Source organism: Myxine glutinosa, chromosome 8, assembly GCF_964187855.1.
Source record: "Myxine glutinosa chromosome 8, kmMyxGlut1.1, whole genome shotgun sequence".
In the NCBI taxonomy this organism is placed as follows: Eukaryota; Metazoa; Chordata; class Myxini; order Myxiniformes; family Myxinidae; genus Myxine; species Myxine glutinosa.
This window is the reverse complement of record NC_136268.1, coordinates 60,098,980-60,114,605: the sequence shown is the minus strand read 5'-3', so window position 1 is coordinate 60,114,605 and position 15,626 is coordinate 60,098,980. Positions and strand designations below refer to the sequence as shown.

The 15,626-nt window shown below is 42.5% G+C and overlaps 2 protein-coding genes across 3 annotated transcripts in view; one reads left to right on the top strand and one right to left on the bottom strand.

Moving 5' to 3' along the window:
• Positions 1-15,626, bottom strand: part of LOC144893281 (uncharacterized) — a 1,021,022-nt gene that overhangs the window by 257,706 nt on the left and 747,690 nt on the right. The gene's annotated exons all lie outside the window — the stretch shown is intronic.
• The window catches only part of LOC137432523 (polycystin-2-like protein 1), a 99,278-nt gene that overhangs the window by 61,251 nt on the left and 22,401 nt on the right, over positions 1-15,626 (top strand). For both annotated transcript variants that reach the window (XM_068124538.2, XM_078783315.1), the window contains exon 8: positions 11,565-11,746. In XM_068124538.2, coding sequence (XP_067980639.1) covers positions 11,565-11,746 — 182 coding nt within the window. The remainder of the gene's footprint in view (positions 1-11,564; positions 11,747-15,626) is intronic.

Genomic DNA, 15,626 nt, shown 5'->3' with positions numbered 1-15,626 from the left:
CTCCCCTTCAAATCTCCCCCCCAACCATCCCTCCCAAATTCTCGCTCCTCCCACCTCCTTCTCAAAGCTGCCTCCTCCCCACTTCGTCTCCCTTCTATGTCATACCTCCACCTCCCCCAACCTTCTACTTTCCTCTGCCACCCCTCAAACAAACCCTCACTGTGCCTCATCCCATCACCATCAAACCTTTCGTCCTCCTCATCCTTCCCTTTCTTGTAACTCTTCTGTAATCTCTGACACACTATCAACTGCTCTTCCTACATCCCCCTCTCACCCTCCATCTGACCCTAACCCTCCCCTGTCCTGCACCCGATGCTCCCCCTCTCTCCTCACTAACGGTATGGACCTCAAACATCCGGGGCCTTCGCTCAAACCTGATTGATCTCTCCATTCAGGTTGCTTCTGACAATCCAGACTTGATCTGCTTAACAGAAACTTTCCTCCTTCAAGATGTCTCTGATTCCTTAATATCTCTTCCTGGTTACTCCCTCCTCCGGTACGATAGACCTGAGCCTCGTCCTGGTGGTGGGGTGGCTATCTTTATCAAAAACTCTCTTCCTCATTCTCCCTGCACTGCCCTCTCTCCACCCCACCCATAGGAGTACCTCTGGCTACGGCTTCCTCTTAGCTCCCACCTTTTGTTCATATGTGTTCTGTACCGTCCTCCAAACAGTGACGACTCCATTTACATTTCGCTGTCAGACAACATGGACCAACTTCTATCAACTCATCCAAACTCTCTCTTCCTCATATGTGGCGACATCAACTGTCATCATGCCAGCTGGCTGGGTGTGGGTTCATCTCTCACCAGCCTTGGCACCTCAGCAAAGGACTTCTGCGACTCATTGGGACTGACACAATCTGTCAATTTCCCGACCCGGATCCAAGTCAATGGAGTATCTTCTCTTCTGGACTTGGTTATGACTAACTTCCCTGCAAATGTCTGCTGCTCTTCTTCTGCTCCAATCGGTTCTTCTGATCATGTGCTTGTTAAAGTGGACATCTCACTAGCCATTCTCAGAGAGCCTCCTCAGCGCCGACGAGTCTGGCATTTCACTCAGGCCGACTGGCACGGTCTGCAAGCAGCCATCAATCAACTGGACTGGTCTCCCATCTCTAATGCCTCTGACATCAATTCTTCCTGGGAATTCTTCCAAAGCAAACTGCTCTCTCTCATGCACAGATTTATCCCATCTCGTCTTCAATTGTCTTACCCTTCCTCCCGTCCATGGTACACTGAATCTTGTGGTGAGGCAGTTGCCCTGAAACAACTTGCCTTTGCGTCTTGGAAGGCAAATCCAACTGGAGGCAATCTCAGTTCCTTCCACCAAGCTCGAAACAAGTGTGTTTCTACCCTCAGGAGTGCCAGGAAGTACAATCTCTCCACACTCAAGATTGAACTCTCAAACCTGTCTCCTTCCTCCAAATCCTGGTGGCGTCTGGTCAAATCCGTTTCTGGTGTTTGTTCCCCCTCCATCCCCTCCCTTACCTCAAATGGCTACACAGTTGACACCGCACGTGACAAAGCCGAATGCCTCAACTCGGTGTTTGCCTCAAAATCTTGTGTCCCAAACCCATCTCTCTCTGTTCCCACCTTTCCCAGTCGAACCCAACTGCTCCTGGACTCTGTGTCCTTCTCCCCTGACAAGGTGAAGTTTTTTTTATCAAACCTCGACTCTGATTCTGCAACTGGACCAGATGGCATCAGCCCACGGGTCCTAAAATCCTGCTCTGCCGCTCTCTCTCACCCTCTCTCTGTTCTTTTCACCCTCTCTTTTGCTCAAGGTCATCTGCCAGCATCTTGGAAATCAGCAAACATTACAGCTTTACACAAAAAGGTACAAAAACAGATCCTTGCAACTACAGACCAATCAGCCTGCTCCAAATTATCAGCAAAGTCATGGAATCCATCATTGCTTCGGATATCAAATCCTTCCTCTTCTCCAATGGCTTGATCTCTGATCATCAATTTGGATTCAGACCAGGTCATTCTACTCTGGACATGTTGCTTCTGCTGTCTCAACAATGGATGGAGGTCCTCAATGCCAAACAGGAAATCAGAGCTGTCTCACTTGACATATCACGTGCCTTCGATACGGTCTGGCACCCAGCTCTGCTCACCAAACTCACCTCCTATGGTATTCATGGAAATCTCCACTCATGGCTTGCGGACGTCCTCTCTGGTCGTAGGCAACGTGTGGCCCTGAATAGATTTCTCTCATCTCCCCTTCTGTTCTGGCTGGAGTTCCCCAAGGTAGTGTTCTGGGCCCTGTGCTATTTCTGGTCTTCATCAATGATCTCTCCGACTCTCTGGAAAATCCTCTCTATCTCTTTGCTGATGACTCCACTATCTGCCGCTCCATTCCTCATCCCTCAGATCGGCAGTCTGCAGCCTCCTCACTCTCTGCAGACCTGGACAAAATCATAGACTGGTCAAACAAGTGGAACATGTCTTTCAATCCTGACAAATCTCACACTCTTACAATGTCTCTCCGAAAGGACCGACTGGAAAACCCTCCCATCTACTTTCTCAACAATCCTCTCCAAGAAGTTCTGTCACTCAAGGTTTTGGGTCTCACTATCTGCCATGATCTTTCTTGGGAAAACCACATTTCCAAGCTGGCCTCCAAAGCCAGTCGCCGACTGGGCATCCTCCGTCGTGCGAAGTCCTTCCTTGGCACACCCGAGCTCCTCACCACATACAAGGCTTTCATCCGCAGCTCAATGGAATATTGTTCCCCCCTCTGGGCTGGTGCTCCTGCCTCACACCTAGCTCGGCTTCACGCTGTTGAGGCCAAAGCTTTCAGAATCATTGGAATCTCCCGTGATGAAGCTAACTCCGAGGGCCTTTCACTCACTCACCGCAGGCAGGTTGGTGGTCTTTCTGTCTTCTACCGACTCCTCTCCGGCCTTGCTCCCCCAGCTCTCTCTGTGCTTTGTCCCCCCAATATTCCTTCAGGTCGCACAAGATCTGCCTGCAACCCTCTTATGGTTAAACTGCCAAAATCTAGGCTCTCTGCTCACCTTCACTCTTTCATTCCCCTTTTCTCCCGCCTCTGGAACAAACTCCCCCACTCCCTTCAATCCCACTCCTCCCTCCAGGTCTTTAAAACAGCTGTTCACCACCATCTCTTATCTTCCCCCATCCAAAACCTTGATCTTTTCTACCCCCGGTAATTCACCCCAGAGTCCTTGCAGTGTTCATATGTTTTATACCTCTCCCACCTCCCCCCAAGTCCTCCCGATGTCCCTGCTTTCAAATGTTGTGTTTGTGTCCTTCCCACTCTCTTCCCATCTTGTCTGCCGCTCCCCTTGTTTTTTTGTGTTTTGTGTGTCGGTTTGACTTTTTGTGTGATTAATGTTAGCTCTTTCACGAGCCTCGATCTTGTATACAAAAAAAAAGAAAAAAAAGAAAGTGATTTGAAATTACATAATTATTCATTTCGATTAATTTGTTTCGCACAGTACTTTTTGTTTGAAAATCTCAAAGCACTTTTCAAAAAAAAGAGTAAACATAGAAAATGAGTGAGAAATTAAATGAAGTGTAGAAATTAATTAAAAGCAGCCAGAAAAAATATCACACTAAAAAAAAGATTGGCAAAATCAAAAACCTTTTTGTCGTACAAAAAAATCAACAATTCTATATGTATATATATATATATGTGAGCGGCCATGGGGGCTCAAGTTATGATCTTTATAATTATTAATACCATTGCAGAGTACTCACCTAGGGGCGATCTTGTTCTAAGCATGCAACACTTTCTTCTGACATGCCCCTTAATTTGGGCGGGGTATAGGCAACAGACTGCTGCCCCGCTCTCTCCTGAGGATCAAAAATAACCCGAACAAGTACAGATACATTCAAAGTACACCACTCCCATGCCAAATAAAGAAATATCCTCCAGCACGGCATTGCCGGGGTGCCTTCAGCATCCGCCAATACCGCCGTGCAGCTCATAGAGACTGTATTGGGGAGGGAGAGGTGTACAATAATTGTTTGATTAATTGCGTAATTAAAATCAATAAATAGTGATCATAAAATATTTTCTTAATTAATTAGCTAATAGCATACCTAAACCACCAGTGCTTCATCCGAAGCTGTAACTTTTTGGAAATTAACGAAATAAGTCATCAATCGAAAAAAAAAAAATTAATTGATTAATCAATAAATAATTAATCAATTAATTGATTAATCAATAAATCAAACATATCCGTTATAGCCACATCACTTGGTCACTGTCATGTTCAAATATCAGCTTTCTAGCTCAAAAGGTGCCTGAGATATTGCCCAGATGAGAAAGAAAATAAATAAATGATTAATAATGAAAATAAATAAATGATTAATAATGAAAATAAATAAATAATAATCATGAAATAATTAAATAATTAATCAATTGGCTAACAGAATGCCTAAACCACCACCGTTTCATCCGAATCTGTAACTAAAAATAAAAAAATAATTATGTCATTAATCAAATAATCAAATAATTAATTGATTAATTGGTCAATCAAGAAATCAAAAATAGCCTTTACAGCCAAATCACTTGGTCATTGTCATGTCCAAATATCAGCTTCCTAGCTCAAAAGGTGCCCGAGATAATGCCCAGAAGAGAAAGGAAATATATAAGTAGTTAATTAATCGATAATAATAATTAAGTAACTAATCAATTAATTGATTAATCAAAAAACAAAAAATACTGTTTTTGACAAAGTACTTACTCACTATTGTGCCCAAATTTCAGCTTCCTAACTCAAATGATGGCTGAGAATCGCCTGGACAAACAAACAAACAAACAAGAAAACGTCATGCGTAGCACGATACTTGCAAAATACGCCCTCCCCCAAAAAGCTATTTTGGGTTTACACCTGTAAGTTTGAATTCGCTTTAATGCACTTCTGTTTAGTCCCCTTGACCCACTCCTCCCTCTCACAGATGGATGAAAGGACCGATAACATATACTCCTCGTGGCGGTTTTAAACATCCACGAGGTTTTAAACAACATCCATGCGAACATCCACGTGGTTTAATCACCGACCTGTATGCAAATCACAGATGACCGTGGGGACCTATCACTTGACATGCGAACATACAATATGCATCTGACAAGTTAATGCATGTGATGAGGCCTATGTTGACCTTTTGGCCTATGTTGACCTCAAATATACTTGGTGATTGAATCAGTCACCAGATATGCAAGTCCTCTTCAAATTTCAAGTCAATTGGATGAAAAATGAGGATTTTAGAAATTTGGCCTATGTTGACCTTTTGGCCTATGTTCACCTAAAATATAATTTGTGGTTGAATTCAGTGACGAGATATGCAAGTCCTTTTCAAATTTCAAGTCAATTGGATGAAAATTGAGGATTTTAGAAATTTGGCCTATGTTGACCATTTGGCCTATGTTGACCTCAAAAAGGCTTGGTTCTTGAATTCAGTGACAAGATATGCAAGTGGTCTTCAAATTTCAAGTCAATCGGATGAAAATTGAGGATTTTAGAAATTTAGCAAAGTTGGTGACCTTTGGCCTATGTTGACCTTTTGACCTATTGACCCCAAAAACAATAGGCTTCTGGCATTTGACCAACTCTACCATTTGGTGAAGTTTGGTGAAGATCGGTTGAAAATTGTGACCTGTAGGCCGGTGACAAACAAACAAACAGACAGACAGACAGAGTCACAAACACAACCGACCAATATACTTGAAAAATCTTCGATTTTGCAAGTAACAAACAGGAAGACGTCATGCGGAGCATGATACTTGCAAAATCTGCACCCCCTCCCCCCCCAAAAGTTTTCCATTGATACAGCAAATTGTCCATTTCATCAAGATTAAAATTGACGATCTTGATCAAAGCTCGGGTCAACAGGATGAAAAGTGACGATTTTTCAGATGAAAAAGGATTTTAGAAGTTTGACCTTGAGTTGACCTTTGACCTTTTGACCTCAAGAATAGTTGGTTTCCCAATTCATTGAGGCACTATGCAAATGCTGTTCAATTTTCAAGTCAATCGGATGAAAATTGATGGTTTTTCAGATGAAAATTTATGATTTTGGAAGTTTGACTTAGAGGTGACCTTTGACCTTTTGACCTCAAAAAATAGTTGGTTTCCATATTTAGTGACTCAATATACAAATGCTATTCAATTTTCAAGTCAATCGGATTTAAAATTGCGATTTTAGACATTTGACCTCCAGATGACCTTTGATCTTAGACCTCAAAATCAATAGGCTTCTCAATTGGGACGACCTATACAACTTGGTGAAGTTTCATGACGATCGGTTTAGAATTGTGACCTGTAGGCTGGTGACAAACAAACAAGAAAACGTCATGCGTAGCACGATACTTGCAAAATACGCCCTCCCCCAAAAGTTTTCAATGTGACATGATGGCCTATGGTGACCTCAAAAATACTTGGTGGTTGAATTCAGTGACCAGATATGCAAGTCCTCTTCAAATTTCATGTCAATTGGATGAAAATTGAGGATTTTAGAAATTTGGCCTATGTTGACCTTTTGGCCTATGTTGACCTCAAAGATACTTGGTGATTGAATTCACTGACCAGATATGCAAGTCCTCTTCAAATTTCAAGTCAATTGGATGAAAATTGAGGATTTTAGAAATTTGGCCTATGTTGACCTTTTGGCCTAAGTTGACCAAGAATACTTGGTGGTTGAATTCAGTGACCAGATATGCAAGTCCTCTTCAAATTTCAAGTCAATTGGATGAAAATTGAGGATTTTAGAAATTTGGCCTATGTTGACCTTTTGGCCTATGTTCACCTAAAATATAATTAGTGGTTGAATTCAGTGACGAGATATGCAAGTCCTTTTCAAATTTCAAGTCAATTGGATGAAATTTGAGGATTTTAGAAATTTGGCCTATGTTGACCATTTGGCCTATGTTGACCTCAAGAATACTTGGTGGTTGAATTCAGTGACCAGATGTGCAAGTCCTCTCCAAATCTCAAGTCAATTGGATGAAAATTGAGGATTTTAGAAATTTGGCCTATGTTGACCATTTGGCCTATGTTGACCTCAAAAATTCTTGGTGGTTGAATTCATTGACCAGATATGCAAGTGGTCTTCAAATTTCAAGTCAATCGGATGAAAATTGAGGATTTTAGAAATTTAGCAAAGTTGGTGACCTTTGGCCTATGTTGACCTTTTGACCTATTGACCCCAAAAACAATAGGCTTCTGGCATTTGACCAACTCTACCACTTGGTGAAGTTTGGTGAAGATCGGTTGAAAATTGTGACCTGTAGGCCGGTGACAAACAAACAAACAAGCAAACAAACAAACAGACAGACAGAGTCACAAACACAACCGACCAATATCTATCTATAATTCCAGTAATCTCTGTCTGTACGTTTGTACGTTTGTCTGTCTGTGACCGCTGTTTCTCGACAACCACGGGTCCGATATACTTTTAACTTGCCAGGTATATTGCTGGGGACCCGAGGATGTGCCTTTTCAAGGTTTCATATTAATCGGACAATTACTTACCGAGCTATGTCCAAAAAACGATTCAACCAATCAGAGAGCAGCGAACGATCGCGTGTGCCGAACGTGGCGGGCACACTCTGCCTCGGATGGCACATTTGAGAGCGTATTCATTTATTTCACGTTTGCAAACTATGTTGGCGTTAAACTATGTTTTACAACTAATAAAAACGAATTTGCGATTCATTCGCTTTCCTGCGCGTTTGTGCACGCGATGGCGATTTCTTTACCAAACTCCGGAAGCCGTTCGCTTTGGACCAAACCATTGCATGTAAATAGAGGGGGGGGATTGTCACCACTCGCAAGCCGTTCGCTTTGGACCAAACCATTTCATGTAAATAGAGGGGGGGGGATATAATTTTAGATATAGATATAGTACGGGCATGCCCTAGTCTATCTATAATTCCAGTAATCTCTGTCTGTACGTTTGTACGTTTGTACGTTTGTCTGTCTGTGACCGCTGTTTCTCGACAACCACGGGTCCGATATACTTTTAACTTGCCAGGTATATTGCTGGGGACCCGAGGATGTGCCTTTTCAAGGTTTCATATTAATCGGACAATTACTTACCGAGCTATGTCCAAAAAACGATTCAACCAATCAGAGAGCAGCGAACGATCGCGTGTGCCGAACGTGGCGGGCACACTCTGCCTCGGATGGCACATTTGAGAGCGTATTCATTTATTTCACGTTTGCAAACTATGTTGGCGTTAAACTATGTTTTACAACTAATAAAAACGAATTTGCGATTCATTCGCTTTCCTGCGCGTTTGTGCACGCGATGGCGATTTCTTTACCAAACTCCGGAAGCCGTTCGCTTTGGACCAAACCATTGCATGTAAATAGAGGGGGGGGATTGTCACCACTCGCAAGCCGTTCGCTTTGGACCAAACCATTTCATGTAAATAGAGGGGGGGGATATAATTTTAGATATAGATATAGTACGGGCATGCCCTAGTACTTGTAAAATCTTCGATTTTGCAAGTAACAAACAGACAGATGAAAAATCACTCATAGAGTGGCACTTGGAAAAACAGAACAAAGTAGAATGGCACACAGTACAGCATCCTTTTGACCTCAAAAAAAATTAGTGGTTGAATTCAGTGACCTGATATGCAAATCGTCTTCAAAGTTTAAGTTAATTGGTTTAAAATTGACAATTTTAGACATCTCGCCGATGTTGACCTTTTGGCCTATGTTGACCCCAAAAATAATTGGTGGTTTGTTTCAGTAAGCCGATATGTAAATCCTATTCAAATTCCAAGTCAATTGGATGAAAATTGAGGATTTTAGAAATTTGAAAAAAAGTTGTTGACCTTTGGCCTATCTTGACCTATTGACCTCAAAAATATAGAGGAATTTGTCGGACCATAAACTCTACCATTTGGTGAAGTCACGTCGAATTTACGGTTTTTCAGAGGTGAAAATTTTTTTTCACGAGCTGCTAGCTTGACACATTTATAAAAACCCATCTTTCACCAGCCATGCATAAAGCAGCTGGACGTATGTACGCAAAAAACATCTACAAGCCACGAGCATGACCTGTACATTCACTGCTGTGTGCTTCACGTTTTGTGGCTTTCACGGGAGCAAATCTTAGCCGCACTATAAGCGAGCTTCGCGGTATATCCCACCAGATGTGTAAATAAGTCAACTCCACGAATTATAGAATGCAAATGCTTCATTAAATCAATTATTACATTTTGCAATTTACGGTAAAGCATCATCAGAGATCTTATACAATGAAAACGCTTCAGGGGATGTTCCATTAGCTGTGTAAACAAGTCACCTCTGCGAGTCATAGAATGCAAATGCTTCATTAAATCTATCATTGAAATTAGCAGATAGGCTCAATACGGCATCATCCGACAGCATCCCTCACAAAAAATTGGCAGAGTACCTCCCGCAGATACCCATAATGCTCGCAATCCTACATATACAGATTGTGTCCTTGATCTCGACCATTGTTCTCGTCCCGTTGCTTTGACCTGTTTTTGACTTGCTCTGCTCATCGTTCAATCATGGCTCCCAAGCGCAAGACCATTGCCGGAGATGCGTCGACTACCAAGAGGCAGAAGAAAGTGATGTGCCTGAGCCAGAAAGTGGAGCTGCTCAAACGGCTTCCGAGAGGAGAAAGTGCGGCCTCTGTTGGCAGGCATTATGGCGTCAACGAATCCACTGTTCGCTACATACGGAAGAAGGAGAAGGTGATTCGAGAGAAACTTTCAGCAAGTGCTGTATCGAGTACGAAGGTGGTCACCCATGTCCGGAATGTCGACATGGAAAGGATGGAGAAGATTCTCAGAATATGGATTGAGGACAACATGCAGATGAGGGACTTCATGCTGAAAACCATGATGCTGAACTGTTCCCTAAACCCACTCATAGAGGACGAGTTTGATGCCATTCCAAAGGTTTCCGTGGAGCAGGGGGTGGGCAGTATTGAGGAAGAGGTGCCGAGGTCCAACCTCACAGGCCAGTTCCTGGGGGAGTTGCTGCATGGCATGCAGGCGCTTGCGGACAGGTTGCAATACGCTAACCCAGTCATGGAAAGGTACCTCAAGTTCAAGAGGGGCTTGGATGATGTGCTGCTCCCAACAAATAGCTACATCAAAATCTTGGGCAATCTGTCAGGCAGCTCCCCATTACCCATTTCTTCAGCCCTCTCCCTCCACCTCACGACCATCAACACCGTCTCCTGCCTCCCTCTCAGCGTCCTCACCAGCGTCCTCACCAGCGTCCTCACCAGCATTCTCATCAGCGTCCTTAAATCAGCGTCCTTAAATCAGTGACCTGCCTCTCCCTTAGTGCACGATTCTGCTGCACCATCATTTAGGTTGCCCTCAAAGTTCGAGGAATTCATGAGATTTTAATTCATCACCATCACCATCATCATCATCATCATTTTAAAGTTGTGTGTGTTTGTAAAATAAAAATTTTAAACGGTACATGATGGTGTTGTGTTTTTTTTTACTTCCACGGTACGGTATGGTTAAGCACTTTTAAAAACCATGGTCGCCCTTTCGCTCCGCGGTGCGACAGGGGACAATAAACTGTAAGCACATTCCTTCAATAAATTGGAAATGGTGTTGTCGTTTGTTTGTTTTTTTGTATGCATTTTTTGTGAAACTGTAATCATATGCATTTGCGGTTAAAAGCATTTAAAACTGCCTCTATGAATCAGGAACCACCGACAACCTATAACATATCCCCCTTTTCCACATTTAAACAATGCCGCAGCATACATTCATGGGACTTTCATCGACCATCGAGGATTGTCGTCGACATTCTCGGAATTTGCTTCACCATTCGCAAATTTTGCCTCGCCATTCGCGGTTTGGTCCTCTCTATTTGTGGATTTTTTCGACTCGGGAACCTATCCCCCCCTTTTCTGTTAAAACAATGCCCCCCTATTCGCGGTTTTGCAATTCGCAGATTTTCCAGGAATAGAATGATTTTTGGTGAAGTATCTAATAATATGAAGTATTTTAGTATCTAATAATATGAGATTTTATTCGATTTTTTTTGGTGTCCCTCATCATGAATAACACTCAATCCAAACAAAGCCAATGGTTTTAGTAATTTGTGTAACATAACGCTTGGTTACTTAACGTAATGCTTGATTAATGTGTGTTCTGACGTACCATGCGTTCTCATGGGCTTGTTTAAACCTTACTATTATTCGACATATGATTAGATTTTTTTGGGGTCACTCATCGTGAATCACACTCTATCCAAACAAAGCCAATGGAAATTCTGACGCAGCAATTCCGGGCAGTGTATAATCAGCAGAGGCCTACAGACCTACTGTATTAGGCCCACAAGAAAACCAAGATGGCAGCCATATCATCTCGTCTCGGTGCTATGGTGGGTGGAGTAAAGTGAAAGATGTGGGTGTGGTCCGGCAGCTGTCCGACCAATGGGTCCACATTTCAAAAATTGACCCCCAACAAGAACCCCGACAACAACAGCAAAACGAAGCTCTTGTTGACCTACGACGTGTCGCAGTTTAAAATGCTGCAAACTAATTGGGTATTTTCTTGTTTCTATCAAATGTACAGTTCTTCAAGTATGTGAGCTTCAACAAGACAATGACTCAACTGTCTTCCACACTCGCCCGCTGTGCTAAAGATGTCTGTGGCTTTGCTGTTATGTTTTTCATCATCTTCTTCGCATATGCTCAGCTGGGATACCTCATCTTCGGCACCCAAGTGAAGGACTTCAGCACTTTTGGGAACTGCATGTGAGTACAGGTTTTTATTATTATATAAAATCCATATTAAATATATAAGCAAAGATGTTACTTGTGTGCATAAATGACACAAGTTTTATGATTGAGGAAAAAGGTCAGGCTGATTGACTCCCTCTTAGAACTAGTAATTCTTAAAATAAAAACTTTTCACAGCATAACAATCTCAGACTGTCGAGAAAATGTGGTTCACCTGTTAATGTCACTCGATGGCATCTCCAGAACTATGACTGATCTGCTTTTCTAGAGCGTGCGTTATCAGCCTAAGCTTCATGAGATTTGAAGGCTGCACTGGCAACTGATAACCAGAGTTTCTCAAACATTGCATCTCAACTTGTGTTGGCAGCATTTTTGTCCCGCTTTTGTTGGTAGCACCAAAGAATTGCCTACCAAAAAGATTATCAACCTTATGATATGTCTAATGTTACTCAAGTCCCTTTGAGGAGCATTTAAGAAGCTCTACAAATGAGATTCTCATAATATTCCCAGGACACACCAACGTATATATTTTTCATTATACAAATACAAAGTGTTAAGTGCACAGGGAAGGGTAAGAGCACATAGACACACACACACACACACCATGTAACACACACAAACACACACACACTTGATGGGACCTGATGATCCATCCCATCAAGCATGAACATAGAAAACAAAGCACTGCGACCACGAACACTGTACTCAGATCCTAAAAGGAAAAGAGGGCATTACTAATTGAGGCTTCAGTGCCGTGATTTTGGACTAAATAATGCAGAAATCAAGAAAATGACCAAATATCAAGATCTCAAGAATGAGGTGCAATGATCCTGGAAGCTGAAGAGCACCGATATTGTACCAATGATAATTGGAAAAATGGGAATGACAAAGAAGAACCTCCAAAATAACCCACAAAACATCCCTGGGAACATTACCACAATCAAACTACAGTTGGAGGCTGTCCAGTGCTCAGTGACGATCCTGAAGAGAGACCTCAGAACAAAACTCTGAAAACAAGACAACGTCACAACTTAGCCCATAAATTGCAATCCTTTACCGAAGCGGGGGTGGATACTACGAGTCCTGGGAGGACTCCATTCCAACTTCTGAAACCCGAATTATGGAGAAAACAATCAACGACACCCACGCACACACCTGATGTATATGTAATTACATTACGAAGGGATTAATTAGTAATTGTAATCAAGTGATTTTATTTCGTGAGAATATATATATAAAACATAGGGTATATGTATATATATTGTCGTGTCCATGTTGTCTTTTAACACAGACGGCTGGACGGATAGGCCGCTAGTCCCTTGGACGTGTCCGATCCCTTTGACGCTGTTAGTCCCTTGGACGTGTCCGATCAATGGTGGCTTTGCGCGCATGTGGGCATCGCAGGAAGCACGCGAGAACCTTAGCTGATTTAAAACGGGGTTTAAAAAGTGACTTTGATCCGGTTTTAAGGTTAGGTAATGACTGTTAGCGTGTCTGCTAGGCATTGTTAATGTTTGTGGGAGAACTGCATTGGTTCTATACCAGGTAACGCCTGCCTTAAGCGAGGCAGCCCCTCGCCAATAGGTATATTGGTCAGCCCGTCACATCTGTTTACTTTGAGCCAAGCAGACTAGGTTAAATGCTGAAAAAAGCGACTTTAATGACTGGTGGCTTAATAAAAATGAAAAATCTTTCAGTAGGTTCCTGTTGCATTGGAAGTTGTGTGCAATATTTAAAATAAATAAGTAATGGGGATTTCTTTTTCGTTGTTGTAAGTGTTTGTTCATGTAGTTTTTATTTTCAATTAATTAATTAAACCCTGAAATGTGCCATTCATGTTTACCGGAAGGGAACATCATTATAAATAGAGTGCCTGTGCATTGATTTGTATGCTGGTGAATTGCTGTGTACATTCTGTGGTAGTAAGGTAAGAAGTGGTAAGGTGTGTCTGTGTGTCAGCATAATTTATTTGTTTATTTTTGTCCTCTCTTTCTCCTTTCTTTCCCTCTTTTTTTTGTCTATGGAGGGGTGATATATCTATGAGAGGTGATATATATATGTATATTTTTATATATTTATTTATATTTTTATATACACTACATGGCCAAAAGTATGCGGACACCCCTTATAATTAGTGGATTCGTCTGTTTCAGCCACACCCATTGCTGACAGGTATATATAATAAAGCACACAGCCGTGCAATCTCCATAGACAAACATAGGCAGTAGAATGGACTGTACTAAAGAGCACAGTGAATTTCAACGTGGCACCATCATAGGATGCCACCTTTCCAACAAGTCAGTTCGTCAAATTTCTGCCTTGCTGGGGTTGCCACAGTCAACTGGAAGTGCTGTTTATTATGATGTTTTTGGTGATGTGAAGTGGAAACGTCTAGCAGCAACAACAGCTCAGCCGCAAAGTGGTAGGCCACACAAGCTCACAAAACGGGACCGCCGAGTGCTGAAGTGCGTAGCGCGTAAAAATGGTCTCTCCTCGATTGCAACACACTACCGAGTTCCAAACTGCCTCTGGAAGCAACTTCAGCATAACAACTGTTCATCGGGAGCTTCATGAAATGGGTTTCCATGGCCGAGCAGCCGCACACAAGCCTCAGATCACCATGCACAATGCCAAGCGTCGGCTGGAGTGGTGTAAAGCTCACCGCCATTGGACTCTGGAGCAGTGGAAAAGCGTTCTCTGGAGTGATGAATCACGCTTCACCATCTGGCAATCTGACAGACTAATCTGGGTTTGGCTGATGAAAGGAGAACGCAACCTGCACGAATGCATAGTGCCAACTCTAAAAGTTTGGTGGAGGAGGAAAAATGGTCTGGGGCTGTTTTTCATGGTTTGGGCTCAGCCCCTTAGTTCCAGTGAAGGAAAATCTTAACGCTACAGCATACAATGACATTCTAGATGATTGTGTTTTGTGCTTACAACTTTGTGACAACATTTTGGGGAAGGCCCTTTCCTGTTTCAACATGACAATGCCCCTTTGCACAAAGCGCAGTCCATACAGAAATAGTTTGTCAAGATCGGTGTGGAAGATCTTGACTGGCCTGCACAGAGCCCTGACCTCAACCCCATCGAACACCTTTGGGATGAATTGGAACGCAGACTGCGAGCCAGGCCTAATCACCCAACATCAGTGCCCGACCTCACGAATGCTCTTGTGGCTGAATGGAAGCAAATCCCCGCAGCAATGTTCCAACATCTAGTGGAAAGCCTTCCCAGAAGAGTGAAGGCTGTCATAACAGTAAAGGGGGGAACCAACTCCATATTAATGCCCATGATTTTGGAATGAGATGTTCGACGAGCATATACGGGTGTGATGTTCGGGTGTCTACATACTTTTGGCCATGTAGTGTATGTATGTATGTATGTATGTATATATATATATATATATATATATATATGTATATATATATATATATATATATATATACATATATGTGTGTGTGTGTGTGTATATGTATATATGTATATGTATATATGTATATGTATATTGTCGTGTCCCTGGCGATCAAGATCAGCCTGGACGGATGGTTGAACCAGCTTACTCCAGAGGCGACCACCCAATTATGGCGGTTAATTTGCGCGCGCAGGATGAAAGAGACGTGAAGGCTTAACTACACAAACACACGGGTTTATTCCAAAACCACGAACAAGAATACACGACAAATCAAATGCCACAATAATGATTTAATGAAAATAAGGTGCGGAATGAAATACGAAAACAAAGCTGATGTAAAACTAATTTCTACTTTGAGGTACCTCCACGCAGTGACGAACACGAACACAGGGAAACATAATAAAATTAATCCTCCCTCTCCAGCACTTAGCCGTCTCCAAAATGAGTCCTATTGGTGAGGTCAGCAGTGGTGGTGGCTTGGAG